The 27,454-nt window shown below is 39.1% G+C and overlaps 6 protein-coding genes across 6 annotated transcripts; 3 read left to right on the top strand and 3 right to left on the bottom strand.

Moving 5' to 3' along the window:
* Positions 1–436: 436 nt before the first annotated feature.
* Positions 437–1,753, top strand: PCYB_143080 (hypothetical protein; the record flags this gene model as incomplete). Its single annotated transcript, XM_004224779.1, has 2 exons — positions 437–446; positions 783–1,753. 2 exons carry the CDS (start codon positions 437–439, stop codon positions 1,751–1,753), a joined length of 981 nt encoding a protein of 326 aa, XP_004224827.1.
* Positions 1,754–2,392: 639 nt separating this feature from the next.
* On the top strand, positions 2,393–5,382 carry PCYB_143090 (hypothetical protein; the record flags this gene model as incomplete). The annotated part of the gene is made up of 2 exons (XM_004224780.1): positions 2,393–3,033; positions 3,228–5,382. 2 exons carry the CDS (start codon positions 2,393–2,395, stop codon positions 5,380–5,382), a joined length of 2,796 nt encoding a protein of 931 aa, XP_004224828.1.
* Positions 5,383–6,040: 658 nt separating this feature from the next.
* On the top strand, positions 6,041–8,767 carry PCYB_143100 (hypothetical protein; the record flags this gene model as incomplete). Its single annotated transcript, XM_004224781.1, has 2 exons — positions 6,041–7,934; positions 8,082–8,767. 2 exons carry the CDS (start codon positions 6,041–6,043, stop codon positions 8,765–8,767), a joined length of 2,580 nt encoding a protein of 859 aa, XP_004224829.1.
* Positions 8,768–9,458: 691 nt separating this feature from the next.
* PCYB_143110 (hypothetical protein) lies at positions 9,459–11,350 on the bottom strand (the record flags this gene model as incomplete). The annotated part of the gene is made up of 8 exons (XM_004224782.1): positions 9,459–9,590; positions 10,048–10,077; positions 10,378–10,415; positions 10,535–10,610; positions 10,779–10,823; positions 10,906–10,935; positions 11,079–11,133; positions 11,319–11,350. The coding sequence occupies 8 exons, from the start codon at positions 11,348–11,350 to the stop codon at positions 9,459–9,461; spliced, it is 438 nt and encodes a 145-aa protein (XP_004224830.1).
* A 1,639-nt stretch (positions 11,351–12,989) lies between these two features.
* Positions 12,990–13,737, bottom strand: PCYB_143120 (hypothetical protein; the record flags this gene model as incomplete). The annotated part of the gene is made up of 1 exon (XM_004224783.1): positions 12,990–13,737. A coding segment is annotated over one exon (748 nt), but the record flags the coding sequence as incomplete, so codon positions are not given.
* Positions 13,738–15,852: 2,115 nt separating this feature from the next.
* Positions 15,853–26,970, bottom strand: PCYB_143130 (hypothetical protein; the record flags this gene model as incomplete). The annotated part of the gene is made up of 2 exons (XM_004224784.1): positions 15,853–25,346; positions 25,392–26,970. 2 exons carry the CDS (start codon positions 26,968–26,970, stop codon positions 15,853–15,855), a joined length of 11,073 nt encoding a protein of 3,690 aa, XP_004224832.1.
* Positions 26,971–27,454: the final 484 nt, after the last annotated feature.

The following is a 27,454-nucleotide window of genomic DNA, read 5'->3' on the forward strand; positions in this document are numbered from 1 at the left end:
AAAATATTTCGAATTTTTCCTTGTTATTTTTCGCCGCGCATTCTTTATTTCGTCATATTTCGTTGTACTTCATTTTATCTTATTTTACCTTTTGTCAACCTTCCCCTTTCTTTCACTTTCGCTGATTAGCATGTATACATTTGTACGCATGTATAAATAACATGTGACATGTGACGTGTGACGCATGACTTATGACGTATGACTTATGACGTATGACATATGCCCACTTGCGCGCCAATGAAATAAAGCCTGTTTCATGTCCCCACAAGCGCATCGCGTGCAGCTTGCCTTTCAGATAGCTATATACCACACTTCCCATTTGAAAATAAAAGCTCTCATATGGCTAAGAGGCATAAATTGAAGATTACCATTTTGCCTATATTTTTTTTTGTAATATTCACCGGGATTCACACCGTTTTTACCGCCTTTGACAGGAATGACTGTTAGTTAAATGAACTGAGCAAGGGGTGCCGTGTGTACTGCATCATGGGGTATAACGCCACGCATGTCTGTACATATGAATGGCGTAATTTTTACCATGTCAGTTTTGTAGACCACATTCTGCTTGTGCAAAGGGGGCCTCCATGTTCAGTGCATGTCTAGTTTTATGTTTAAGAAAAATGCCGTTCTGCTGAGGTCCACTGTGTGGTTTTCATTTCTGGGTGTGCTTTTGTTCATTTGCGCGAGGGGACGCTCACTTATCGCGCTATGCATTCGTCACACCTGCGGATGAAGCTTCTCCCCCATCGTGTACCCCCTCTTTTTTTTCCGTTTCCCCGTAGGGCTAATATTTTACACGAGTTGCTCCGGCACAGGGCAGGTAAAATGGGAGCTGCTGGGAGTCCTAACCGTTTTGAACAGCCTGATTTTATTGCTAAATGTGAACTACAAGGAAAACATAAACCATTTGAATAACAAGAAGAGCGAAACGAGCGACATAAATGATGATTTGATAAATGTTGATATGAACGAGTTTAGCAACAATGAGAAGGACGAAAGCAGCGACGAAAGTGAAAGAGAGAAGAAGTACAACAAGATAAAAATAAGGTACCTATACAGCATTAGTAACTCAAGAGTCTGTTATTACAGCATGTGGATCCTATGCTACTACCTGATCTATTTTTTATGTTTCCTCAGTTTTTTATATGGCATTAGACTATTCAACAACAATTTAATTAATATATATGCAATCAGGACATGCAAAATTGATAATTTAGCAAATTATATTTTATCTGAAAGCACGTTCATAAGCCTATACTGGGCCATTATCAACTTTAACGTTTTTATGAGTAAGTATACGGACTCCTTCTACATTTCAAATTATATAAAATTGAACTTAGAATTTAGCACAGGGAAGAAGAAGCTTTTTTTTTTCGTAAATTATTTTTATCAAATATTGCTACTAAGTTATACGATTTACAAAAATGTTTCGCTGTATAATAAGGGGCTGTACAATTTGAACCAAATTGTGTGTGCCCTCATTTTTCTTTGTCTAATCCTGTACACTATTTTAGAAATCACCTATGTGTTGGAAATAAATAAGCCCTGCTACTACGGAGTTACGAAGTTGTCCTTCAACTATATATGGGCCATCATTTACCTATTTGTGATTTTCATTTCCTCCGTCATTTTTTACTTTTCTGTTTTTAGTTATTCCATCAAAGACCAGTTTGTGAATTTTCAAATCATGCTCTGGTTTTTTTTTATTTCCCTAACTTACATAAAAAGGAACCAATTGTTTATAAAGGTTTGAATTTTCGTTTCTTTGGAATTTTCAGAAGGTCACATGTGGGCCATCTTCCGTTCCAAATGGAGGCGCTGTATAAGATGCACGTTTAAAGCGAGAGAATCTGCACAAATGCAAGTGAGACAAAAGTAATTTTTTTTTTTTTAAAAAGTACCCACCGCGTGCGCACGCATCCCCATGTATAAGCGAGCGTAATGCGCGACTATTGCGCAAAAATTTATAAATCACTCGGTGATCGTAAAGGGAGGAGCGTTCGTTCGATTTCTTCCGTTAACGCGGTCCGTGCTCGTGGGCCCATATATGTCCCTATGCGGTAATTCACGAATGAGTTTGTGCACCTGCGCACAAATGGACGTACATCTACCGCAGATGTGCAGGTATTCACTTAAATGCGCAAAATCGTTCGTCTCGCAAAAGGGGAAGATGCCTCTTAACACAATCGCAGCAGCGAGGTGGAAAAAAATGTGTAACCCGTTCAACCCTTCCAAAAAGTGATATCGCTGTGTGTCATAAACATCACCGCGATTTTACATCACCATAGGTGATGAGCTCTCATGCTAAACAAGTGTAGACACATATGTGTACATAAGTTCATTGAATAAATTTCCGCCTCACCAGGAGGATAACACAAAAAAAAAAAAAAAAATGGACACCCCACCTGACGTCGAATCAGCCTTCCTAATTTACAATTTTGAAACCAGTCCATTTCGAAATGCTGAAAAATCAAACATCATAAAGCAATTTAACAATAAAATTAAGCGACATGAAAAGGTCCTACTGAACAGCCACTACAAACATGTGAATAATTTTTCCTATTCTACAGATATATTTCACAATTTTTATAAAATAACAGAATACTATCTTTTAAAATATGTTAACAGTATCATTATTGATTCAACCCTACTTTTTAAGTGCGTTCACCAGGTAAAAAGTGGCTCCTCTGGTTTTGCTCAAAATGACGAGGAGAGGTTACAAAAGTGTTTTTTCCCAAGTGAGGAAGCTGAAGGGGGAAACAAACAGGTGGGGAATTTGGAAACGAACAATGAAGTGACAGCCGACTTTACCTTCGACTGTGTAATTCTGCGCAACTTTGTAGAAAATTTCAAAAGGGTGAATAATTCGAGTGTGCGAGTTGCCAAAGAGGGTGGAAAAAAAAACAGAAGAAGGTCGCAAAAAAAAGACGTTAGTGAAGATGCAAACGGGGGAAGCACCACCAACAATGCAGAAGCCAACCCTAGAGGAGGCACAGAGGAAACTCAAAACTGCGCGTTTAGAAAGTCCTTCTTGTACGAACTATGCGAAGTGTACAGCAGATTCCATAATAAGAAAAACAGAATGATATGTATTACCAAAATTTTCCGCAAAATTGTTAGCAGGAAACAAATTAGACAATTCATATGCGAAAATGATAAGAGGAAAAAAAAAACTACCTACGATTCTTTCTCAATTTATCTTTGGGTATATACCTCTACATGCACAGGTACATCAAAAAAAACTACAGAAATGTAGAATTCTTTATATTTTTAAATACCCCCCAAAATGTTCAAGACATATATGTCAACATGGTACCCCACATGGAAAAGCAACAAATTTGTAACTTCATCAAGTTTGTAAAGTCGCTAAACATCCGGATGTTTCGATACGTGTACATAACATTTTTTGTGAACATATACAAGCACGTTAATTTAATATACAACGTCACGCTTTTGGCACTCTATAACTATTTTAAATACTTAAATGAGGGCATGAAGTGGGGAAAGGAGTCCCTCCCACTGGAAAGGGAAGAACAAATGGAGGAGGGAAATCACCTGATGGGGGTCCCCACGCACATATGCGCCAATGACACAACATTGGAGGGAAGCAACCGCAGCAGTGAAAAAAGCGAACCGAGTGAAACCGTAACGAATGAGGATAACGAGGCTAATTCGCTCAGAAAAACCATGCAAAACTACCGAAACGGGTTGAAAACAGACGTAGACACAGAAAGCGCTGCAGCAAATATACATCAAAACTATGAACGGGTGTGTAGCAAAATCGGTGAAAAATCTCAAAACGAAGTGAACAACAAAAGGGAAACGGAAGATACGTCAACTTGGAGTGGAAGACAACACTGCAACCTGGGCCCCCGTAAGTGCAGCGAAAAACAGACCCACGAAATCGTCCTCAGCTGTTACATTTACCTTTTCATATTTTACCACTACATAAGAAACACAAGAAAAAGGATGAAGTCAGAAATTCTAAGGATACAAAATGATGTTAAAAAAATGATTTCCTTATTTGTTAAAATATATGACATAAATAAAAAAGGCAGTGATGGTGAGAACAGTGCCATCGGTGAGTGTAGCAAGGAGGGGACAATCGATTTGCGCAGCAGTCTAGCCAGCAGCGGGGGCACCACCAACCCCATTGCCGATCCTGTACATTCCCTATATTTTAACTTCATACAGATGAGCAAATGCTACAGAAGCTGCGTAAAAACGAATTATGAGCTCATCAAATCGGTTCACATGTTCCATTTATTATTAAAACATTTTTACAAATTCTTCCCCATTTTGAATGTAAAAAATGATAAGTGCATCATATACAATTATTGCAACAAGCATTTTATACATTACGCCAAAAGGGTTGAGAAAAATGGACGCGCAGAAAATGTCTTCTGTACGGAAGAAAAAAATAGACAGAAGGGAAGTGGGAACCCCCCTTTGGACGTCTTTAAAAATGTGAATGATTACGAGTTGGATTTTTTTTATTTCCATGAAAAGAAGAACGGCGAAGAGGAAATAATCAAAGACTTCGTGCAGAGCAGGGAAGAGGAATCTTTTGACCATTTATTTCGAGCCAGTGAAGGGGACAAAGTTTCGTCTCCCCAATTTTCGCGGGCCTGTGGGGGGGCCCATCCCGTAAGCGAGAGCGAAGGCAAAAATGAGCAAAAAAATGAAGGGCAAAACAATGGGGCAGACGTGCTGGATGACGACGCGCTGGGTGACGACTCGCTGGAGCCCTGGAAGGGGGTGTTCCTAAACTGCGTTAACAATGGCTTGGATGCTCTTCTGATCAACGCTGGCACGGAATTGGTGGGCACTCCGGGGAAAACGCAACAAGACGGAGACGCCTCAGTAGCGCACAACTCAGGCAGTGGCAATATTTGCGATCCGGACGCTTCTCACAACGGTGCCAATTTTGAGACCCTTAGGAAGAGCCCCATACTGCAACTTTTAAGAAGTAATATAAAATTTTACCGCAAAATAGCTGCCGTGATGGAAACCTTTTCCAGTAGCAAATTGGAAGGAACAATAAAAAATTGCCTACATGACTTGAACAGATATAATGAGAGCGCTCTGGGCATCTACGACGATAGCATTTTCGACATTCAATACAAAATTGAAAGAGAGTCCACGCTGGAGAGTGAAGAGTCAACAAGAAACAAAAAGCTATTACAAGTGAAAATCTTTTTGGACTATGAAAAACTGTATACGAAAAAAACGGTTGAGACGCAAACACCTGTTTCTTTTTTTAGAAAAGAAAAGGTCATTCAAATTCCAAAGGATGAAGGAGTTTCCACAATATCGGAGCAATACATACAGGCGAAAAACGTGGCTAATCCTATTTTTTATTTGAAAGATATATACGATTAAATTAGGCTCCCGTCCAACAAGTGCCTGAGCGAAGGGCAGAAAATATTCAACCCCTCTCCACGCACAATCCGATTATCATCAGATTAACAATGACAGTATTATATAACTTCGCGCTTATTCTACGCGCACATTTTACTATTCTCATCTGTGCATTCTGTGCACTGGGGAAATAACTTCTGCCACGTCATACGCAGTAAGCATTTGACCCCATGCAGCATGTACATCTGCAAGTACTCTTCAGAGAAAATAATTTTTTCCTTTTACATCTTATACCTTGTGCCAGTTTGCATCATTTCACGCTCTCCCTTCTCATCAATTATTCCTGTGAGCCATCCGGTGATTTATTTTTCCCCCCATTTGTAACATCGCAAAAAATTGGCGTCATGTTCCTACATTCGTATATATATACACAAATATGTAAAAAAAAAATAAAAAAATATATTCTCCAAGTTTTCTTCCTCTTGTATATGCATCCTCTGATGATTAAATAAGCGACACATTTTTCCCCTCCTTTTGGTATCCCCATTTTTTTTTTTTTACTTACACCCCTGTTGTAATTTGCGCAAAAATATGGATTCACGTAAAGGCGGAGGAAAAAAAAAAGAAACCTCCGTTGTGAGAGCATGACACAAATGACAAGATTGTTCTCTTGGTTAAAATGCTGAAAAACGTTTTTGCGAAAGGAAAATGCTGCAAGAAGTTTCTACGACTGAACGAGCGGCATATTCATAACAGCCACTTGAACAAATCGCTCAAAAACAGATATAACGAAAGGGTGAGAGATAAGTACCTGGATAACATTTACAACAATGAAATTAACGTTAGCACGATAAGTAAAAACATAAAAAACAAGAAGGTTGACTACTTGAGACAGCTGATTTATGATGAGGCCGAAGGTGATGAGTATCTGCTGGACGAGGCAATTTTGGAGGAAGTAAAAAGGAAAAAAGGGAAAGGCATCACACATGGCAAGAACAGCAGCAACAGCAATAGCAACGGCAATAGCAGTAGCGGGGGGGCTGGGGGAGGTTCGTGCGCCCCCCTCGAGCAGGGCAAGGCAGAAATGAGCGAATCCAAGTACAAGCAAGCGATAAGAATGTACAATTTGTTGAAGTTAACGGACAAAGCTAACATCTTCGATGAGGATGTTTTTATGAACATAGATAGCAAAATTAATCACGACGTTTATCAATTTTCCCAAAAAAATATTCTACACGATGGTGACAATAAAGTGGAAGACTCGGCAACCAGTAAGAGAAGCAGTTTTATAGATGGTCGAATGGTGGATAATCAGAACAGAAATTTGTCCTCCGCCCTGCCCATGGAAAACAAGATAGAAACCTCACCCTATAACGAACCGGGTAGTGAGGCCAACCTAGACGATAGCAATTTTATGAGTATTACCAAAATGAACCTCCCCATATTCAACCCATCTAGCTTTTGTCTAGCCATAGAAAGTTTAACGAACCATATATGTGACGATTTAATTTACTTATTTGGGGACCTTATGGAAGAAGAAAAACTACCTAAAAAAAACGAAAATGATAGACTATACAAATTTATGAACTGTTTATGTGAGTTTTTTTCCCTAGAAAAAAGAGAAACTGATGTAGATAGATGGATGGACGAGGTGTACAAGAAAATAAAACCTAAATTGCCATCCGCCTTTCAAAGTATGAAAGACGAGTATGTCCAAAAGTGGATCAAAGAACACATTAAGAGAGTCCTAGAGAATGAAAAACGAAACAATCAAATGCTATATAAAGAAAAATATTACAATTTGGGTAACGATTTTGCTTATGATAACTTACCCATGAAGGAAAACAGCGGAGGGGATCATAAAGCTGAATTTTCCACCGAAAAACTAACATACTATTTTAAAACCATCGTTGAATTTTTCCTGGAGAAAAAAGTGGACACCAATTTGGAAGAGCAATTAAATATGATGTTTTTAAACTTAAAAAAAATCGGACTAGATAACTGGCTCAAAATGGACGTAAAAGATTTTGAAAAATATCTCCTCAGAAATAACAACTCCAACTTTTTGCAAATAACAGAAAATGACAAGTACGTTTCGTACTTGATGTTAAAATGTGCGAGTCGGAACATTACAGACTTTTTTTTTTACGATGAATTTTCTCCCTTTCATCTTTTTAATGAGAAACCCAAATTTTCCATTGAGGATAAAATAAACGCTTTGCAGCCGAATAAACACATACCAGACGATGAGTTAAAAAAAATGATTTTCTCCAACGAGTCTGCTGTAACGATCGTAAGTAAAAAGAACTTTGGCGATGCTCATCACGACATGGATATTGATCTGTTTCTTGAAAAGGAAAAAAAGTACAATATGAACAGATCCTTAATCACCTACACTTTTGACGAAAGCACTGATTCGTACAGTTACAAGTATAAGCAAATTCCAAACACTATTTACGACCATAATACGAATAAGTATATAAGGGAAAAGGAAACTATTGACCCCATGCTGAAATTAAACGAAATGAGGTCCTCCATTTTGGAAGTTAAACGCATGATGAGCATGACAAAAGGTTCGCACACTTTCGCGTGAGATGTGCATTCATGGGGGAAGCTCATGCTGCACCGCATTTGTCCTTTTTTTTTTTTTGTGTAATAAAGTTGTCAGCACCCTCGAAACGGTGTTACACATTTGCTTCTTTATTTTTCACCCCTCTCAGATGGACGCGTGTACTACATAAGAATCATCATCGTGATCGGGAACGGCAAGGGCGTTTATGGCTACGGCGTGGGTTTCGGAAAAAACATTAAGGAAGCAAGAAACAGTGCCCTGCTGAATTCGATTAGTAACCTAGATTTTATAGATTACAATTATAAGAACTGCGTTTTAAATTTTCCAGTCAGTGGACAAGAATATTCTTCCCATGTTAAAATAATTCCTAGACCGCTAGGCAGAGGATTGAAAATCAATAGGAAGTACCTCCCGTTAGGCTACATACTTGGGTTAGATAATGTCAAGATCTCCTTCAGTGGCAGTAACAAATGGATGAGTAGAATTAAAGCACTTAAGAGATGCCTTAACAAAATTGTATCTATTAAAACGTTATGCAAAATGACGGGGAAAAAATACGTATGTCATTTTGCACCTCATTATTGTACCAGCCACTGGCCAGACTACTGGTTTAAAAATGTTTTAAAAGAATACAAATATAAAATTCAAAGAATCCAGAAAAAAAGAGCCATGGTATGCAGAAAGAATTTCAGATCCAACATTTCCAAAATACCTGAGGAGGTCCGGCCCGACTTCACCCCCTACACGTGGAAGACGCCGATACAGAAGCATGTCGAGTCGCAGAAGATGAAGAAGTACATCGATAACAACGTCTACCACGTCAACGTCTTTTGACTCGGAACGTACGTGTGTGAATATACATATCTATACATTTATGTATATACATTCGCTTACGAGCATGCAAATTCTGCTGCGTTCTCAAAGGAGCCAGGCTTCCAATTTTTTGAATTAGTCAATTTGGACAGCAACTAAATGGAACCTCCCCTATCATACCCATGTGTGTGTAAACGCCCATATTATTTGTGTACCTCTTTATATCCTAATGGCAACCACCACTTAGCATTCGAATTTGCTCACTCCGTACCAATTTTGTTCCCTCCCCTTTGTATTTCTCCAACACCATTCACCAATTATGTTGCTATATTACTTTTTTCTAATTTTTTTTTAATCTACCTTTTTGATCATTTTTATAAACAAAAAAAATGAGTAAAATAAAAAAAATGAGTAAAATAAAAAATACGCACATGGGGATACACACGGGGCCATACGCACAGGGGCATGCGCACACGTGCATAAATGAATGTTCCGAGTTTGTATTGGGACACCTTTTTTGCTTTTTATTACAAATTAAAACTTTTTTAAAATGTGATAAAATGGGGCAATAAATATTTACAACTCTTAATTCAAAATACAAACAACAAAGGAAAACAAAAAAAAGGATCCTCTTTTGTTACGTTTTTGTTTCGTTTCTGTTGTTTTTTTTTTTTTCTTTTTTTTTTCCGTCTTTTTTGCTTTAATAAACATGTCAGTGTTCCTTATTTATTATTAACTGTTTATCTTCGAATATTTTCGGAGTGCTAATATTCATTAAAACGTAGAATCCGATAAAGAGGAAAAAAAATATTAAGAAGATGACTATCAATTGGGATAGGATGCTCTGTAAAAAAAAAAAGGGGAGGGGAAAAAAGAGGACCAATGAGAGGAAAGGTCAGGCAACGGGCGGCATTACACAGGCAGACACTAGTTCGTACACCTTTATATTTATATATAGTCATATACAGATGACACTATTTTTCTCGATTCACACTTACCGGGCTCGTGTGGAAGACATTTTTATTTTCCTTTACATCTTCTGGGTTGTCAAAAATGTCGGCTTCTTGGCAGGTTATAATGTAGCTTATATATTTCGGGTGCTTCTGGTAAATGAGCGATATGGTATCTGAGCAGAAAAGGGTGGAATCGGTGAGCGCACAATAATTTTCGTCGCACTAAAATGGGTACGCATAACTATATATGTATAGAGAGATATATACATATGCTTCTTCTCAAGAGGCGCACATTTCTGCAGCAAGCTTTGCTGCTTGTTCAAATTTGTTACCTTCATTCCCGTTAACTGTGTACACGTATATGGAAAAATTATTCGCCTGCAGGGGGGGAGGGAGAAACGGGGGGTTACATACGCAAAAATGAATGGACTATTCGGAATCCCCCATCTTGAAAAGAGTCCTCTCTTTAAAGGTTTCAATTTATCCTCATTTTTTTTCTTTTTTTTTTTTTTTCATGATACGGAAAATTCACACACGTTGTAATAAATTTGCGTGGACGCGTTTAATCTGTCCTATCATATGTTATCATTTCTTCGTTAAAAAAAACACCGTTGCAGGCACAACACCGTTGTGCACAGCAATGGGGGAATAAACCCGACTAGCACGGTGGTCGCTTACGTTCTTCGATTTGGTATACTCCAGGGTTTCCAGCTCGTCTGTAGAAAAAAAAAAAAAATAAATAAATAAATAAAATGATCATCATTATCGTCACCGCGGCGCAATTTATCATGGCAACGTGCGGGCTGCACCCCTTTTGGCGTGTTTTCATGCGTACCTAAATATTTGAGATTCCTTCCCCTGATCAGGTCCTTAACATATGCACAGGTTCCATCTATGGTGACTTTGGATTTCTGTAAAAAGGATGTTACAAGGAAATTATAAAATGAACTAACCGCGCCCAGGCAAGTAATACCATAAGAGGGTGACGCGCGGATCAAAAAAAAATATGCACATATATGCGTTCATACATAAAAATGTGCCTAAACGCGCAAGTCAAAATACATATTTTAGCCTATTACGTTGTAAATATTTGGATATGTTGTTGTTATGTCGGCGTTCTTCGTCTGCACAGGTAGGAAAAAAGTGTGATGATTAACTGCTAAAAAAATAGTTTTTTTGGGGGGGACACACTTGATTGTTCCTTACTTTCGTGTCTAAAAATATGTTAAAAACTTTCTGAAATGGGGAAATGGAAGGGAAGAAAAGCGTGAAGGACGGAAAAGTGTGTAAATGTACATATTATACCCACTATACATATCACATAAATTACGTAGGTATGTACTATGGTGAATGTAATATCTCATATAGTTTTTTCCTACATCGGACAGGTTTAGAACGGTCTCCTTGTCAAAGCTTTGGATGACTTCATTAGAACTGTCAAGGGGGTAGGGTAAGAGAAATTAGACACGCAAATGGTTATGCTGGTTCTTACGTATATGTATTTACGATGGTACGGCGTGGGGGGACACTCCTATTTGCCCAGTTCATTATGTGAATAAAGGGTAAGCAAACTGCGTGCAAATGAATGTGCCCTCATCTATGGCGCCCCTTTGGTGTACTAATGAAGGGCATTTAAAATGTCCCTCATCATTGCAAAGGTGAGAAGCGCTTTCACTTCGATTTTTTTTCACTTTTTTTTTTTTTTCTCTTTCGCTGTCACGCTTGCTTACTCCACAATTATAAGATCACATTGGACATAATGTAGCAAGAAGCAGAGGGATAGAAGAACAAAAAAAAGTCTACGCATTTTTTACAAAGTTGAAATATATAAACCCATCAAGCATTTATGGAAAAAGTCGTCGCTTTTACTGAAAAAGAGGACTTAATTTAAGAGTATCCAAGGGAACATTCAAAAAAAAAAAAAAAACGATTATCTGAGAAGGGTTTGTTATAAACGTTTTCAAGAATCATTCAGTACGGACTTAATGCGCAAACTTGGATACTTTTTGCAAGAAAACAAAGGAAGATCAAAAATCAAGCACATGCGTTTGTATAAATATGTATATATGTATTCATAGCGATGAGCAACTTGGAGTTTTTTTTCCTACGATTTTATCCTATATGTTATGCGTTTTTTAATTTCGTTTTGCCTTATGCCTTTTCCTCGCTCGGGTTTTGCTTTCACGCGAATGTATGATGTATTTATAAACCCATGCGTGCGTATATACATGAGCGCGCATATATGTTTATGTGATAAATACGTGTATACGTTTGGTACCAATTCGTATGTTTATTTCTTCCACTTTTCAATTCGATTTGTGTGCGGTTAACATTCCAACAGAGCAATTGTTTTATGGCTTTCGAAATTGCGGGAGAAGCAAAAATTAAAACATGTTAACATCGCCTCACCATGTGGAAAAACACTTAAAATTACATGTTTTAAAAATGCTGTATGGTATATTTTATCAAAATGATTAAAAAAAAAATATATATAATTTATTTTTTTTATCATTTTACTGGAACGAGGAAATATATTAAAAGGAGGAATACTTTTGTGACAAAAAAAAAAAAAAAAAAAAAATAGTAACTTAAAAAAAAAAAAAGGAAAAAATTGTACATACGTTTTATACGCATTGTAGTGTGGTTAAAAATGATGCCACCAAAAGGTTCATGTAACAGGTTAGGAAAATTACGAATATAAAATGAAAAAGGGGAAACTTCAACTGTGAGGCGTAATTATGTCGTAAGGCATGTGTACTCATAATGTGTATATTTACGTAACTAAAAAATGGCTAATCTGCCTTGGCGATGCTATAACTGAAAAAACAAAAAAAAAAAAGCGCGCACAAATGGATAACCTCCAAGCGACAGCCACATTATTCTTTCAATTTTTGAATTCGTTTATTCCCCGCTTAATGATCTGAAAGTAGAAAAAAAATGGGAAAGTGAAAAATTGTAAGTGAAAACGCAAAGTGAAATGTGGAAATTGTGAAAATTGTACCCCCGCATACTCAGCTACCTCTTGTTGAGGGACACGCAAAGGGGGCGAATTGGTATACGAAAAAACAAGCATGAGCACAAACGGATGGGCATACGCACGTGCAATTCACCACGCTGGGTTATTCTGTAGGGTTCTCAACAAAAGGCCCTCCCGTTTTGGAGCCAAAAAGTAAGACGCAGCGATATGCAACTATGCTGAAACATGCACCACACGTGCAAAGTACTAAACGTTCGAAGTTGTCGTTGACATTCTCTCCCTCCCGTGTGTGCACAACATAACGAAGGCCCACCTGCCTCGGGCGTTCTCATAATTACCGATGAAAGAAGGCAGTCAAAATTTTTCGCCGGCGTAAACATTTTGTATTCATCCAAATGTATAATGTTTTTGTTTTCCAGATTTTTTAACTCATTAACAGGATCGCACATGTGTATATGCTCTAGTTCCTTTTTATTGTGAATGTAACGCGTCCTACATTTGTTGCTATTATTTTCTTGGTCAATATAATTTAAAATTCTGTGCATGGTTTGGCTATCTATATCTTTGATATCCATTATACCTGTTTTGATAAATGGCTTTAAGATTCTGCTAAATTTTTTGACCCACCCGTTACCATCGATTTCACCATTTGCTGTAATTAATAACAAGTACCGCTCGTTTTCTACCCTTAATTTATCAGGCAGGTAAAAAAAACTTGTCAACACCCTCACCTTCAATGAACTAGACATATATAAAAATCGCTCAGATATATATTTGATTAATTTGTTGTTTAATAATTTCGATGCTTGGGAAGATGACCAGTTATTTTTTATACACTCTAAATATTTTATGTACTTGTCACTGATTTCATTGCTTTCTTGTTCATTTGTTGCTTCCTTTTTAGGTGTCACCCCCTGGGTACCATCGTCCTCCTTTTCGATCTCGCGGCCGTTATCAGAGCAGCCTTCTGCGGCAGCGTCTTTGTCGTCATCAGCCTCTTTTGTCTGCCCCTCCGTTCTTTTACCCTCGTCCATAGAAGTCAGCGTATCGTCTTTTTTCATTTGTCGTGTCGAATGGGGATACCAGTACACACGTGCATGCAGGCGCGCAGGGATATATATACCCACGTACACATGTACATATGTATGTCCCTTTTTTACACTGACCTATATATGTGTGTGTAGAAATTTGCACGCATGTAAGCAAATACACACTTGCACAAATTGTATCATTTGCATCAGGTTGGGTAGTGCCAAGTGCCAATTTTTTTTCCACAACCCTTTCCAAATTATCTTGTATTATTCTGTAAATTTTAAAAAAAGGAAATAAAATATCATTCCATTTTCCCCCTTGCGTTAAATTCCACTCCGTTTACACCTCGATTATTCGCTCTTCCTTTTAAAGCATTTTTTCAGTTTGCATACTTGCGTCATTTTTTTTCGTCACACGTTTGTAATGTTCATATTAATTTTCTAACTGAATTATTTTAGAAAGTGTAATAGAGCAAATCAGAGTCCATATGCATGAAAAATTTTTACGAAAAAAAAAAAATATAGCACATTGTAGTATAGTTTGATGCAAGAAAGTAAAATTTAACTGTGCATATTTTAGTGAAATAGTTTTTACAAATTTTTATTTCACAAAGAACTTAAAAAAAAAAAAAAATCTCATAAGATAAAAGTTTTTAAAAGAATGATGGTTCAAATGAAGGATTAAAAAATTAAATAAAAAATAAAAAAGAAAGGCATATGAAGTGGTTACCACAGGAAAGAGTGACTCTTTAAAACCTAATGTATATAACTGCAGGAAGAATTCCCCCTGCTAAGACATGTCGTATGTAGCCCCTTCTATGAAAGCGTTACACACGGAGGCGAGCGCTTCGCTGGAAGCGAAAAGGAGCGTTCACATGTGTTCGTATGCATGTGTGCGTATATATGTGTGCGTATGCATGTGCGCATATGTTTGTGTGTGTATATTTGTGTATGTATACATGTGTTTGCATACATGTGTGTGTATATATGTTTGTGTATAAATGTACATATCTACCATGCATGTGTGCACGTGCGTTACCGAACGGACATAGAAGAATATAACATCGTCATTTGCAACAATTTTAGCCATTTATCGGATCGCCCTTGTTAACAGCGCGTTCCTGAAACGCAGTGATGGCACTTCCCTTGTACGTTACTCCGTAGTTACCCCCTCGTCTTGGCCGCAGTTTCAATTTCCTGACTGATTACAACCCCATGGATGCGGCAAATACATGGGCAATTTCGCACTTGAGAAAACCTCAGTGAACAAAAAAAAAAGAACACCTGTCTTGGTTGGAAGTTTCGTACCATTTCTGCGCAACAGCCATAGCTGTGACACATTTTTCAAACGCTTAAAAAATGAAAGATGCACTGATCCTGTTAAAAGCACTATATATTTTTTTTTTCAGCACAAAAATGAGCAAACAGACACATTTAAATTAACGATTTTCAAAATGAAAAAGAATACGTGAATCAACTTTGGTAAAAAGTACAGACAAAATTAAAAAAAAAAAAGAGTTGTTATTTATAACGCTGTAGTTACTGTTGTTATTAATAGGTTAAAAAAAATAGTTACATGAATAAATTAATACGTGATTGCAGTGTTACGTTATTACATTAAAACATTATTATGATTTTAACAAACATTGTAAAAAAAATTAAAGCGACAAAAAAAGGTTATTAACACATAAAAACAACTTTTTTTTTTTCTTTTTATCGCTTGAATTATGTTACAATTACGCACACATGTAGAATTACATGTATTGCGTACAGGATTAAAACTTTTAAAACGATTAATAATTTTAATATGAATACAAATATGTGTACATACGACCTAGTAAAAACAACATATTATTGCCAAACGACTGCTCCTTAGTTGGAACGTCACTTGAAAATTTTGCTAAACAAATTTGTAAAAAAAAAAAAAAAAAAAAAATTCATCTCTTTTTGTCTTTCACTTGTCTGTATAATCAAGCAAATTGTGCTTCCACGAAAAGTGAATAATTGATCCCCAGTTTCTTTCCCAGCACACGGGCACAACCATATAAGAGAGAGACACATGCACAACCATACGAGAGAGACACAAGCACAACCATACGAGAGAGACACACAAGCTCCACCCTCCACCTTCAGCTCCCAACAAAATCAGGTGTGAATTATGTTGTAGCAAGAATTGTTGTTGCACTCCGAATTGATATAATTTTCATAGTCATCCTCCTGATAATTCCCATCGCTATTATTATTGTTCAAATTATTTTCTGCGTAGGTTCCTTTTTTAAATGGCAATACATTATTGGCGGTACTCTTCCCATGGATGTACGTGGTGGAATCGCTAAGGTAGTTATTATCTTCACTGAAGTAAAAATTTTCTGACTTGATTGGCGGGGTTTGATTGTTCGTACAGTTATCGCTAGCAGCGGAGTAGTTGTTCTGATCTTGAAAAAAAAGATTGTTCAGGTAATTATTTTTCATCTGGATATCATCCATGACGGTATTGTTTACGTAATACTCGCAGTACTGATTGTACAGGTGGCTCATGTCCTCCACGTTCTCCATAATGGGCATGCTACTGCTGTTGTTACTGTTGTTAGTATTGTTGCTAATGTTGTTCCTTGTGTTGTTCATGGCGTCGCTCGCGGCGGCGTTCATCGCGCTGTTCATCGTTCCATTCATCGCGCCGCTCATCGTTCCATTCATCGCGCCGCTCATCGTTCCATTCATCGCGCCGCTCATCGTTCCATTCATCGCGCCGTTCATCGCGTTACTCATGACGCCGTTTGTGCTTCCCCCGTTCTGCGAATCCATACCGCTCAGCAACATTTTGTTATCCAATTTTAGCTGGCTGTACACGCTTTCCCCGTGGTAATCCTTCATGTCTTTCTTTGGAGAGGAGAAATTTTCATAGTTCTTTAATTCACTGTTAGGTAGAAGAAAATCCTCATGGTGCGCATTCAGCTTCTGCACTGAGGAGTTGTTGCTGCTATCCAAACTACTGGGAGATACAATTTTACAATCCATATTCGAATTAAGATATTCATTGCAATTTGTGCAGACGGTTATAAAATCATTAATTTTGTACTTCCTCTCATGTGCACATCCCTTTTCTTCACTATCTGAGTTAAAATTATACACACAAAACATGTCGCTCATGTTATTTTTATCTTGACTCATTTCATTCATTTGTGGCTTGTACGATGGAGTAGCAGTCATTTCTTCACCCTTCATCTTTTCATCCATTTTTGGCATGTTTAAAATTTTTTCATATAGGTTATACTCACTGCAAAAGTTGTTTTTAAGGGGCGTGGCATTTTCCTCCTCATTCGCTAAAATCGGTAGTAGTAGATCCTTTAGCATATTATTGTTTTCCACTTTGTTATCTTTTAAATATCTGCTTATGTCTTCACATGAGAGTGTGGTACTGTTATATCCTTGATCTTTTTCACTTGTCAAATCATTCTCTTTATTTGCGAGGTTGCACAAATTGCTGGCTAAATTTTTTAGATAATTATGGAAACTCTCCTTCTGCTCTTCTGATGCTTTATCCGAAAGGACGTGCGCGAGGACGGCTTTAAATTCATTGCTGAAGTACTGCAGGTTTTCGTTCATATTGCACATGTTTAGCAATCCATCGTTTTTTGCAGCCGCCACGTGTTCGCCATTATTGTTCCCACTACCGCTACTTCCGCCACCAAGGTCACCGCTGCCACAATTTCCATTGCCACCATTTGCGTCATTTTCATACACACCGTTTTCAAACCCGGAGGGATCCAAGTTCCCCGAGATGTTACCACCCATGCTGTTACTGACACCACTGCGCAATTCGCAACTGGTGGGGCCATTCTTCACGTTTATATGTTCACCTAAATTCAGGTTAACCTCCAAGTTGTACTTATCCGTTTTTCCCATCAATTCGTTCGAATAGGCAAAGTTGCTACTTAGGTAATCGTTTCTACATGGACCATTATTCATCGAATTTTTTCTGCCCACATTTTTACTGCCCATAATTTTATTCGTCATATTTTGGCTCCTTGCCTTTTTATTCATGGAGTCCTCCATGTCGTGGCCATTTCTCTCCGCCATATGTACGTTAAACTTGTTATCAGCTCCACTTCGGCCATTCATCAAGTTCATATTTTTACACTCAATTTCCTTTTTGTCGCCCTTGTTTTCCATTACAACGTAGTTCATGTTGTCCTTACTGATTGGGGCACTTTCTCTCAGTCCGCCTTCCGCAGAAGGGTTTTTGCTAAACGGGTGCTCGATCATGTCCTGGTAGAACCCACTCGGGGGTGACCCGCTTTGGTGCAACCCGCTTTGGTGCAACCCGCTTTGGTGCAACCCATTTTGGTGAACTGCACTCTGGTGAACGCTACTCTGATGAATGCCACTCTGATGAACGCCACTCTGGTGAACGCCACTCTGATACAAACCACTCTGGTACCCCCCATTTGGGAACATTTTTCCCGAGTAGTTATTATACGAGCACATGCTGTTATTGCTGTACATTTCGTTTGGGCTGAACTCCGCTTGATTAAACTCGTTCGAATTATAACTGCTATTCGTGAACCCACTGTCTCCACCCAAATGGCTCGTATAATTCTCATTCAGGTTCATATCATTGTCATCCATTTTTCGATTTTCCATTACAGTTTTGTGAACATATTTTCCCAAAAGAGTCTCAATTAGGAGATTTTCGTCCATATTCTCCAAAAGGACATTCATATCATTTTCGCTAATATTAAAATTTAATTTCTTCATATTTTCTAGTATAAATTTCTTCTTATCGAAATTTATATCCATGGGTAAAACTTGTGTACTGTCTTTATTGTCCACAAATTTTTTATTCGTCATTGGATTTGTAGTCGCGTTCATGTCGTAGTTTACGGGGTACTCTTTGTTCAGATGGTGGTACGTGCTGCTCGGCATATTGTAGGCGTCGTACAAGTCCGTATTACTCACAGCACCCTTACTGCTGCTGCTACAACGGTTGGCACTGCCGCTTTTGTTATTACTACTGCTCCTGTTGCCGTTGCTATTTTCGCCATACTGCGATACGATGGGCTGGTTAAAGTAACCCTTATCATAAGAATCATCATAGTAATCGTTAACATAGTAATACGGATTCTCATAATACATTTTTCCAGCATTGCTACTTTGTTTCCCCTCTCCATTTGCATACTTTACATCATAAAAATCGAGTGCCGCACGACCGTTAATCGTATTGCACTGTGGCAACTTTTCGCTGTTCCGGTTTAGGCTACGATCCGGGTGATTAATTATGCTGTCAATTATTACGCTGCCGTTTTTATGAACCATGTTGTCCATCAGTATGTCATCGTTGGTTTGGTGAATTTGATAAATTTGGTTAGTCGGGGAACTCTCATCATACATCATTGTGCACGTAACTGTGGTACTCGCCGTTGTCGCGGCAGTTGTCATGGCTACTGTTGTAGTAGCAACTGAAGCACCGGATGTAACAGCAGTCACTGTATTCGCGATGGAAGAATTTTCCGTGTTATTCAATTTTTCTCGCGCAGTTGATTTTTTCACCTTCTTATCCCTTTTGTTAAGTGCCGGTCTTCCTGGTTTTTTCTTTTGACCCTTATTCGTGTTCATTTTTTTGTCATTTCCATCAGTACAGGGGACCATTTTGTTCAACTCCATGTCTCTTTCGGTGTTCCCTTGTTCGTAATTGTTTGTAACATAAGCATCTCCTACAAGCCCCTTATTCATTGCACCATTTAGATTTAGGACATTATTATACGAATTTGGCGCACCGTCGGCCGTTTCCGCGCTAGCGATGTGGTAGTCCTTGTTTTTGGTGGAGCTGGCATTCTGTCCCTTCTTCTTAGAGTTAAAGTAGGTCTTCACGCTGCGTGGTTTTTTGCTGCCTGCGTTGTTGTTACCTGCGTTGTTGTTACCTGCGTTGTTGTTATCTGCGTTGTTGTTATCTGCGTTGTTGTTGCCTGCGCTGCTGTTGCCTGCGCTGCTGTTGCCTGCGTTGTTGTTACCTGCGTTGCCGCGTGCGCAGAGATCGCCTCCGTCAGGGAGTACGCCAACAGGGTTACCACTAACATGGTTGCGACTATCAATGTGAGCGCTGAGGATGTTTCCTCTACCAACGCTTCTACCACCCCCATTGCCTCTACCCCGACTGCCGCTACCGCGACCGCGACCGCCTCTCTGACTGCGCGCGCCAGGTTTCTTGCTCGGAATGACATCATCGTAGGGAATTACCTGGCCCATGGTTGTACCATTTTCTACGCCCCAAACGAACAGTGCATCATTCGGATCGCCGCCAACACCACTATTGCCGTTGTTAATTATGTAATTATCATCTGCAAGTAATAGTCCGTCGGTCGCTTCGGAAATCATGAACGAATCGGAGCTCCTCATTTTGTTAAGTGCATCATTAGTTTCGCCATCCAGGCAATTTTCCAAATTATTCGGATTATACAATTCGTTGATAATAGCATCATGGGGATTTACCGTTATGTCGCTGGGGGAAAATGTTGGAAAATTTTCATTCCTGATTAGTGACAACCCGTTCTGGCTGTTCCTATCGGATAATTCGTCTTCATCCGATTTATTTTTCTTACGAGGATGTAAGTTATATTTCTTTTGTAGAAGCTCTGGATTTTTTACTAATTTGAGACATAGTAATTTTTTGGACCATTCACTTCTAACCCATGTATTTCCTTCTTTGATGAGAGTCTTCCATCCACACTCGCATTTCATTTTAACTTTGGTTCCATCATTGTTTAGCCACTGACTCATGTACATTTTCTGCTGACACGAATTACAAATTATTAAGGGCACCGGTTTTTTCCATCTTGGACTTCTAACCCAATTATTATTTTTTTTAAGAAAATTCTTAAAACCACATTTACATAACAATTTAACTTTCGATCCAATGTCATCAAGCCATGTGTGTACCCACATTTTGGAATTACATTCATCACATAAAATTTGAGGAGCTTTTCTTTGTTTAATGTTTCCCCTTCTGAACCAAAACAAATCCGTTCTGTCATAGTTTCTACTTCCACATTCGCATATCATAATAATTTTCGTTTTATCTTTATCTAAAAATCTATTTGTTACTAGCAATTCTTTGCACTTTGTGCAGAATATATAGGGTGCCTTTGGTTTCCTTTCACCCTTCTCATCGAAATAACAGTTCGTGATTTGTTTCCATTCATTATCCTCTTTAATACATTTAAAATAACCGCAAAGACAGTAAAATGTGATCTCACAATAATTTTCCACTAGTGCGTTTTTTTCTACTAATTCTTTGAACATGCTGATTTTGAGGTACTTTACGCTTTTTATTTTTTCAATAATGTCGGGGTTTTCTTCCAGGTCTTCCTTCACATCATTGGTGTTTTTCGCTTCCACTGTTTGATCCGTTTCGGGGTTATCAATTTTCGGTGGGTTCATTTGCTTCTCTTCTGATGCGCTGGTTGGCACATCGGCTTCGCGGTTCTTTTCGCTCAACTGATTGCCGCGACTACAAGGGTCCATCATCGTGTGGGCACTCTCGTCATCGTTTCGTTTGTCGCTCTGGCTATTGTTGATGGGGTCATTTTGTGCATCACTTTGTAGGTTATTCTGTGGGTCATCCTGTAAACCATTTTGTGGACCATTTTGTGGGCCATTTTGTGGGTCATTCTGTGGGCCACTTTGTGCACCATCCTGTGGACCATTTTGTGCACCATCCTGTGGACCATTTTGTGCACCATCCTGTGGACCACTTTGCGCACCATCCTGTGGACCACTTTGTGCACCATCCTGTGGACCACTTTGTGCACAATTTGGTGCACCCTTTTCTGGATCATCCCCGCCAGCTTCTTCCCCCCCCGTCGTTGCAACCTGCACGAACTCATTTCTCCCACTGATCTGAATTTTAAACGCATAGAGGCAGTTGGAGCATATCAAATTTTTCTTCTTTTTCTTAAAAAGCACTGTTAAGTTGTCACTAAACGATTCATCCTCAATGGATGGAAGGTTCACATCATTAATGGACGTCAGGGGGTCGATTCCGTGGTATATCTCTTTATTCCTTTTGTAGTAATCCTCTAAGCAAATTTTTGCTTTTATTTTTTTTTCCAGTGCTGTTTCGGATTTATTTTTCTGGGATCTAAATAAGTTCACGCTTCTTTTGGGCTTCCTCTTCGACTTAAAATCTGTTTCCACATTCACTTCTGCGTTTTCATCGATAGTGGCATCATTTATAACCCCCGCTGAGTATAAGGTTGAATCCACATCTCCATGCGCTTCTTCCAATTTAATATTCACACCATCCGTCGTCAGACCATCCTTCGAGTGATCTATCATGTCAAATGGCTCTTCATTTGGCATATTATTATTTTCTATCCTGTATGCCATCTCATTTTTACACATCCTCATCACATTTGGGTGGAAGTTATTCTCACCTACGCATTCATTGTTCCCCTCATGCTTCACTAAAATGAATCCCTTTTTGGTACTGCCCTTCTTTCTACCGCTATGCTTTAACCGTACGGGTTCCTTCTCTAGTGGCAAATTTTCAGGATCAGGAATGCCCGCGTAAATGTCACCTGTTTCTCCATTTTTTTTACTTCTTCTGGAGGTACCGCTTTTATTTTTAAGTTTATAGCTTTTTCTTTTCTTCGGAATTTCGCTTACTGCTTCGCCATTCTGGATGGTATTATCGTCTTGCGTGCCTTTATCCTTCTTGCTTTTCCCCCTTCTCCTTACGTACTTCTTTTCCCCTGCGCCGTCGTTTCCGTGTCCGCTGGTATCGTTTATCATATTATTGCCGCTGATGATGTTACCGCTGATGATGTTGCTACTGGAGGGGTCATTTCCAACGCTCCTCCCGATGTTGTTGACGCCATTTCCGCTCACAATACTCTTGTTCGCTGCGCTGGGATCCTCCTCGACCTTTACCTTCATGTTCCCTTCGAACGTCCCGCTTAATTCGTCCCTCATGAACTCCTCATAGGAGGAAAACAGGTCTGCAATTCCGTGACTGTTGGATGTATAATACGTGCGAGAAATGTTTTCACTTCCCTTCTTCATGCCACAGCTTGGCGGCTCAACATTGTTGATGCTGCTATCGTTCAAGTTACCGTTGCCATGATTGTACTTCTTGCTGTCCATCGGATCGCCAGCAAACGCCCCCTTCTTAAATATATCATCCTGCTTCGCGAAAAATTCACCTGTGCCTATCCGCACAGCGTCGCTATAAGTAGCGCGATTCGCTTCGTTCAGTTCGTCGTACATTTTGTTGCACTGCACTTGAAACGGGGTGGCCGAAATGGGGTTATCTAGGTAGGGGTTATTATTATATGCACCGCTGATTATGCATTTTAACCCCGCCGGGTTCTGATTCGGAAAACTACTGCAGCTGGCGCTCCGGAAAAGGTTGCTCTCGTTATTGTTGCTTCCGCTGTTACTTCCGCCGTTACTTCCGCCGTTACCGCCGGGGTTGCTACTTGGGACGTGTGCGTGCTCGCTCATTCGCAATTTTTTGTACCTCCTGTTGGCGGTCCGCTTGGGTCCCTTGGTCGCATGCCCCTGTGCTGTGTACTGCGCAGTAGAATTGCCATCCAGCGAGAAACTTATAACTCTCTCGCTGCTTATATTTTCTCTACTTAAGGATCTTCCAATTTTATAATTTCCAGCACCATGCTTTTGGTAGTGTACTCCATTTTCGTTGATAATATTCTCATGGGTACCGTCTCGATAGGTGGCACCAGGCCCGATGACGAAATTGCTATTCTCCTGACCATCCCTCAAAACAGAGGTAAAATTTAGCTCCTTATTTTGGCTAGCGAATATTCCGCATATGCTTTTATTGTGACTATGTTTGTGGAGGCTCTTCTTCTGCTTCGCAGAGGCTCCCTTCGCGCAATTATTTGTTCCTATAGGTTCTGCGTTGTCTATCGAAATTGGCTTCCAATTTTCATTCTGCTCGTTATTTTTCTGGTCGTGTGTTACTAATGACTTGTCAGTGTTGCCCTCTTGGAATTGGCATTGATCTGGATTCTCGTTTTCCTCGTTGGCAATTTTTTTAAGCTTTCTTTTTCGTTTCAATGGTTTTTTCATTTTAATCATTTTTTTATTTTTTTTCTCAAAAAATAAAGCAGTTTTGTACAATTCTTCGTTTTCATTTATGCCGGTAAAATTTGAATTCATGCTCAGAATCAATTTATTTAATTCTTCTTCACTTATGTTCAGTTCTGCCAGTTTGATGTTCCCACCGTCTATCTTTAAGTTGTTTATGTCAAAATTGTTTTCTGCATTTATAGCATTGGTGTAATCATCCTTCCCATTGTTGTTATCACACGGTATGGAGTTGGTAAGTTGCGCATTATTTTCCACTGGGGTATTTCGTTTTTTAGTGGCCCTTTTATTACTCCGTTTCCCGTTATTAACAAGTCTTTGCTCGATGTTGTTCACATTACAGTTCGGTCCCTTATCAGTTCGTCCGTTACTGCTACTTATGTTTAAATTTTCCATGGTACGATAGGCACTTACATTTTTCGGATCTTCACTATGCAGAAATTTTTTATGATAATAATCGGAAGCTTGATAGAGGAGATTATTGACGCAAGCCCCATTTTCTATGTTTTTATTTGCTACATAATTTAAGTTGTCTCCGTCCACGGATACGTTATAGCGCTTGTCTAAATAATCATTTGTGTTGGAATTACTTTTACTTTCCTTGTTATGCACAGGATAAATAAAACCGTTGCCTCTACTTTCATTTTTGATGTCCTCCAATGCTCTTCCGTTGTAGGCATTGTTACGGTACACATTTTCACTCACATCACTCATTTGGCCCTTTTCACTAATCATGTTGTTATAGTGTGTCGAAAGGAACATAGTCTTATCATTCGCATTATTCTTTACATTTATGTTTTTATCCTGAATATTCATTCCATTTCCATTATCTTTTCGATTATACTTTTTACTCAATTCTGTCACATGAAAGGTTTGTACTTCGTAAGGAAAATTATTCTCTGCTATTCCTTCAGAGCTAAATTTTTCATTGTATACAATTGGTCCGTTATTTATTTCTTCGTTTATGCTGGCTGAGTTTTTGGATGCCTCTCCTTGTGTCATCAAGTACAGATCTTCTTTGCTCACTTTGTTTTCTATCCGATTGGTATGCAGGTTCATGCCGTCCTCATTTAAACTGTTCATGTTACTTAGCGAGATGGTATCGTTTAGTGCGTTTATACCGCTAAGAGCGTTTATACTGCTCATTGCGCTTATACCGCTCATTGCGTTTATACCGCTCATTGCGCTCATGTTGCTCAGGGCACTCATACTGCTCAACGCGCTCATGTTGCTCAAGGCGCTCATGCTACTCAGGGCACTCATGCTGCTCACAGTACTTATGCTGTTCGCTGTGTTGAGGGTGCTTATCCCGCTAAGGCCGCTACCCCCGTTAATAGTGCCCATGCTACCAACCCCGTTCATATTACTCAACGTGCTCGTACTATTCACGCTATGTGTGTCGTTCATCGTGTTGCCCACGTTCATAGTATTTCCCACGTTCATCGTATTGCCCACGTTCATAGTATTGCCCATGTTCATAGTACTGCCCATGTTCATCGCACTGGCATCGCGCAATATATTCTGGTTGGTACCTGCAGTCTGACCTTTCAAAAGGAGAGGTTCTTCACTAGCCGCACCGTAGAGACCTCCCTTATGGTAGTAGTCCATGTCCACAGAATTTAAACTATTTAAATTTTTATCCTCTGCGCACCTTTTCATGAAATTTATGTAGCTCGCGTTTCCCTTATCCGCAAAGTGACTTATCTCCTTAACGATTTTGCCATCCATTATTTTCTGTAGCTCGCTGCATTCTCCTAGATTTTTCACATGGTCAAAATCGTTCATACGGATCGGGCTAACAACGTTGCCTACGCTGTTCATGCCGCTCATCCCGGCTACCGCCTCGTAACTCATAGGGCCAACGTCTGCACTCATATCAAAACTATTTCTACCCATGTTACTTAAATGGTTGCTTTTGAAGGTGTCCCTCATGGCTTGCATATTCGAAAGGTAATCATTCAGCTTATTTCCACTTACATCGTTCATATCGTAATAGCACATATTTTCAAATTTGGATACTGTCTTTTCATTAAAGGGTCTGTCATAGATATACGTTGGGGGGTCTGCGTTATTTACCTCGTTCTGCATGTTACTTAGGCTGATGGGCATATTTTCGTTACCTGCATATTCTACATTTTGCCCCTTTGCCCCGCTTCCGCTGTTTCCACTGCTTCCGCTGTTTCCACTACTTCCGCTGTTTCCACTACTTCCCGTGTTCATTTTATACTCACCCTGTTCACAACTCTGTGCTGTTCGTCCAATTAGAACATTTTCAATCGGCTGCGTGCCCCTGCTGCCTTCCACAGTGCTCCTCCCGTTGCTATTCGTACTGTTCGTGGAGGCATATGTGTTACAATTTTCTTCACAAGAAAACATGGTCGACATTTGCTGCGTACCATCCTGGGCAATCTCAAAATTTTCTTTACCCTTAATACCATACATGTTTAATAACTCCCCATGCTCATTATTGGTGTAGAGATACTTCCGTTTTTCCTCTCTTTCTTTGGGCATATCATAATTTGTCAAATTTTCATTCCCTTTCACTTCCGTATACTCCCTCAAATACATGTTATTATGAGTTCCATCTGGGGAGGATATAATTTCACGTGGTAATTCTCCATCGTTCTTATAATCCCACTTCCTGGGCACGATTCCATTACCGTTGTATTCATTTTGGAACTGTATGGGGTCGAAAGAGCTATTCAAATTTGATGTGTTAGCACTGATGTTTTTTTCTGAAAGTTCGTGGTTGGTATACTTCTCTTCTGCGTCTTTGTTTTCCTCATATGACGTCATGTAATTTTCTATGACTTCACCTCGGCTGTCTCCGTTTTCGTCTTTGCTCTTCGCGTCGCCATGATTGCTTCTACTGCTGTTGTTACTGCTGTTGTTACTGCCGTTGCTACTTCCGTTGTTACTGCTGTTGTTACTGCTGTTGTTACTGCCGTTGCTACTGCCGTTTCTACTGCCGTTGTCACTGCTGTTTTTACTTCCGTTGCTACTGCCGTCGCCGCTGATACTACCGTTGCTGCTGCCGGTACGACTCTTCGTGGCACTGCCACTGCTGCTGCTTCTCTTGGGGCTCACTACTGTTTCTTCAAAGTTTTTCATATATACGCAATATGCATTCTCAGGTTGTTTTTGCTCTACGTCCATAGTTTTACCTGTTTTCTGGGTTCTAGTTTAATTTGTACCACTTTTCCTGCTTCTACCTTCTGGGCGTGATGTGGGTTAAACAAGGGTTCTTAAGGGACGGTCAGAATTTGTGGTACTGCTGGTTAGCAGTACTGCAAATTAGCCGTGTTGTTAATTAGCAGAATTTTTAATTAGCAGTATTTTTAATTAGCAGTTTTCTTAATTAGCAGTGTTCTTAATTAGCAGTGTTACTTTTGTTTTTTATTTTTTTTTATTTTTCTCTTCCGGTGTGAATGCTGTTCGACATTCGCCTCTACCTCTTTGCCAAGCTATGCAATTGCATACCATCACATTTCAAATAAAAAAATTGAAATAAAACACAAACATCTAAAGCGTTCGCATATCTAAGTAGTGACTCAAATGATGCATTGGTAATTGGAAGCAGGCAAATATAAAAACATAAAAGAGGGGAAAATTACAAGTGGCTAAAAAATAAAGCATTTAA

The sequence above is a fragment of the Plasmodium cynomolgi genome, chromosome 14 (assembly GCF_000321355.1).
Source record: "Plasmodium cynomolgi strain B DNA, chromosome 14, whole genome shotgun sequence".
Lineage (NCBI taxonomy): Eukaryota > Apicomplexa > Aconoidasida > Haemosporida > Plasmodiidae > Plasmodium > Plasmodium cynomolgi.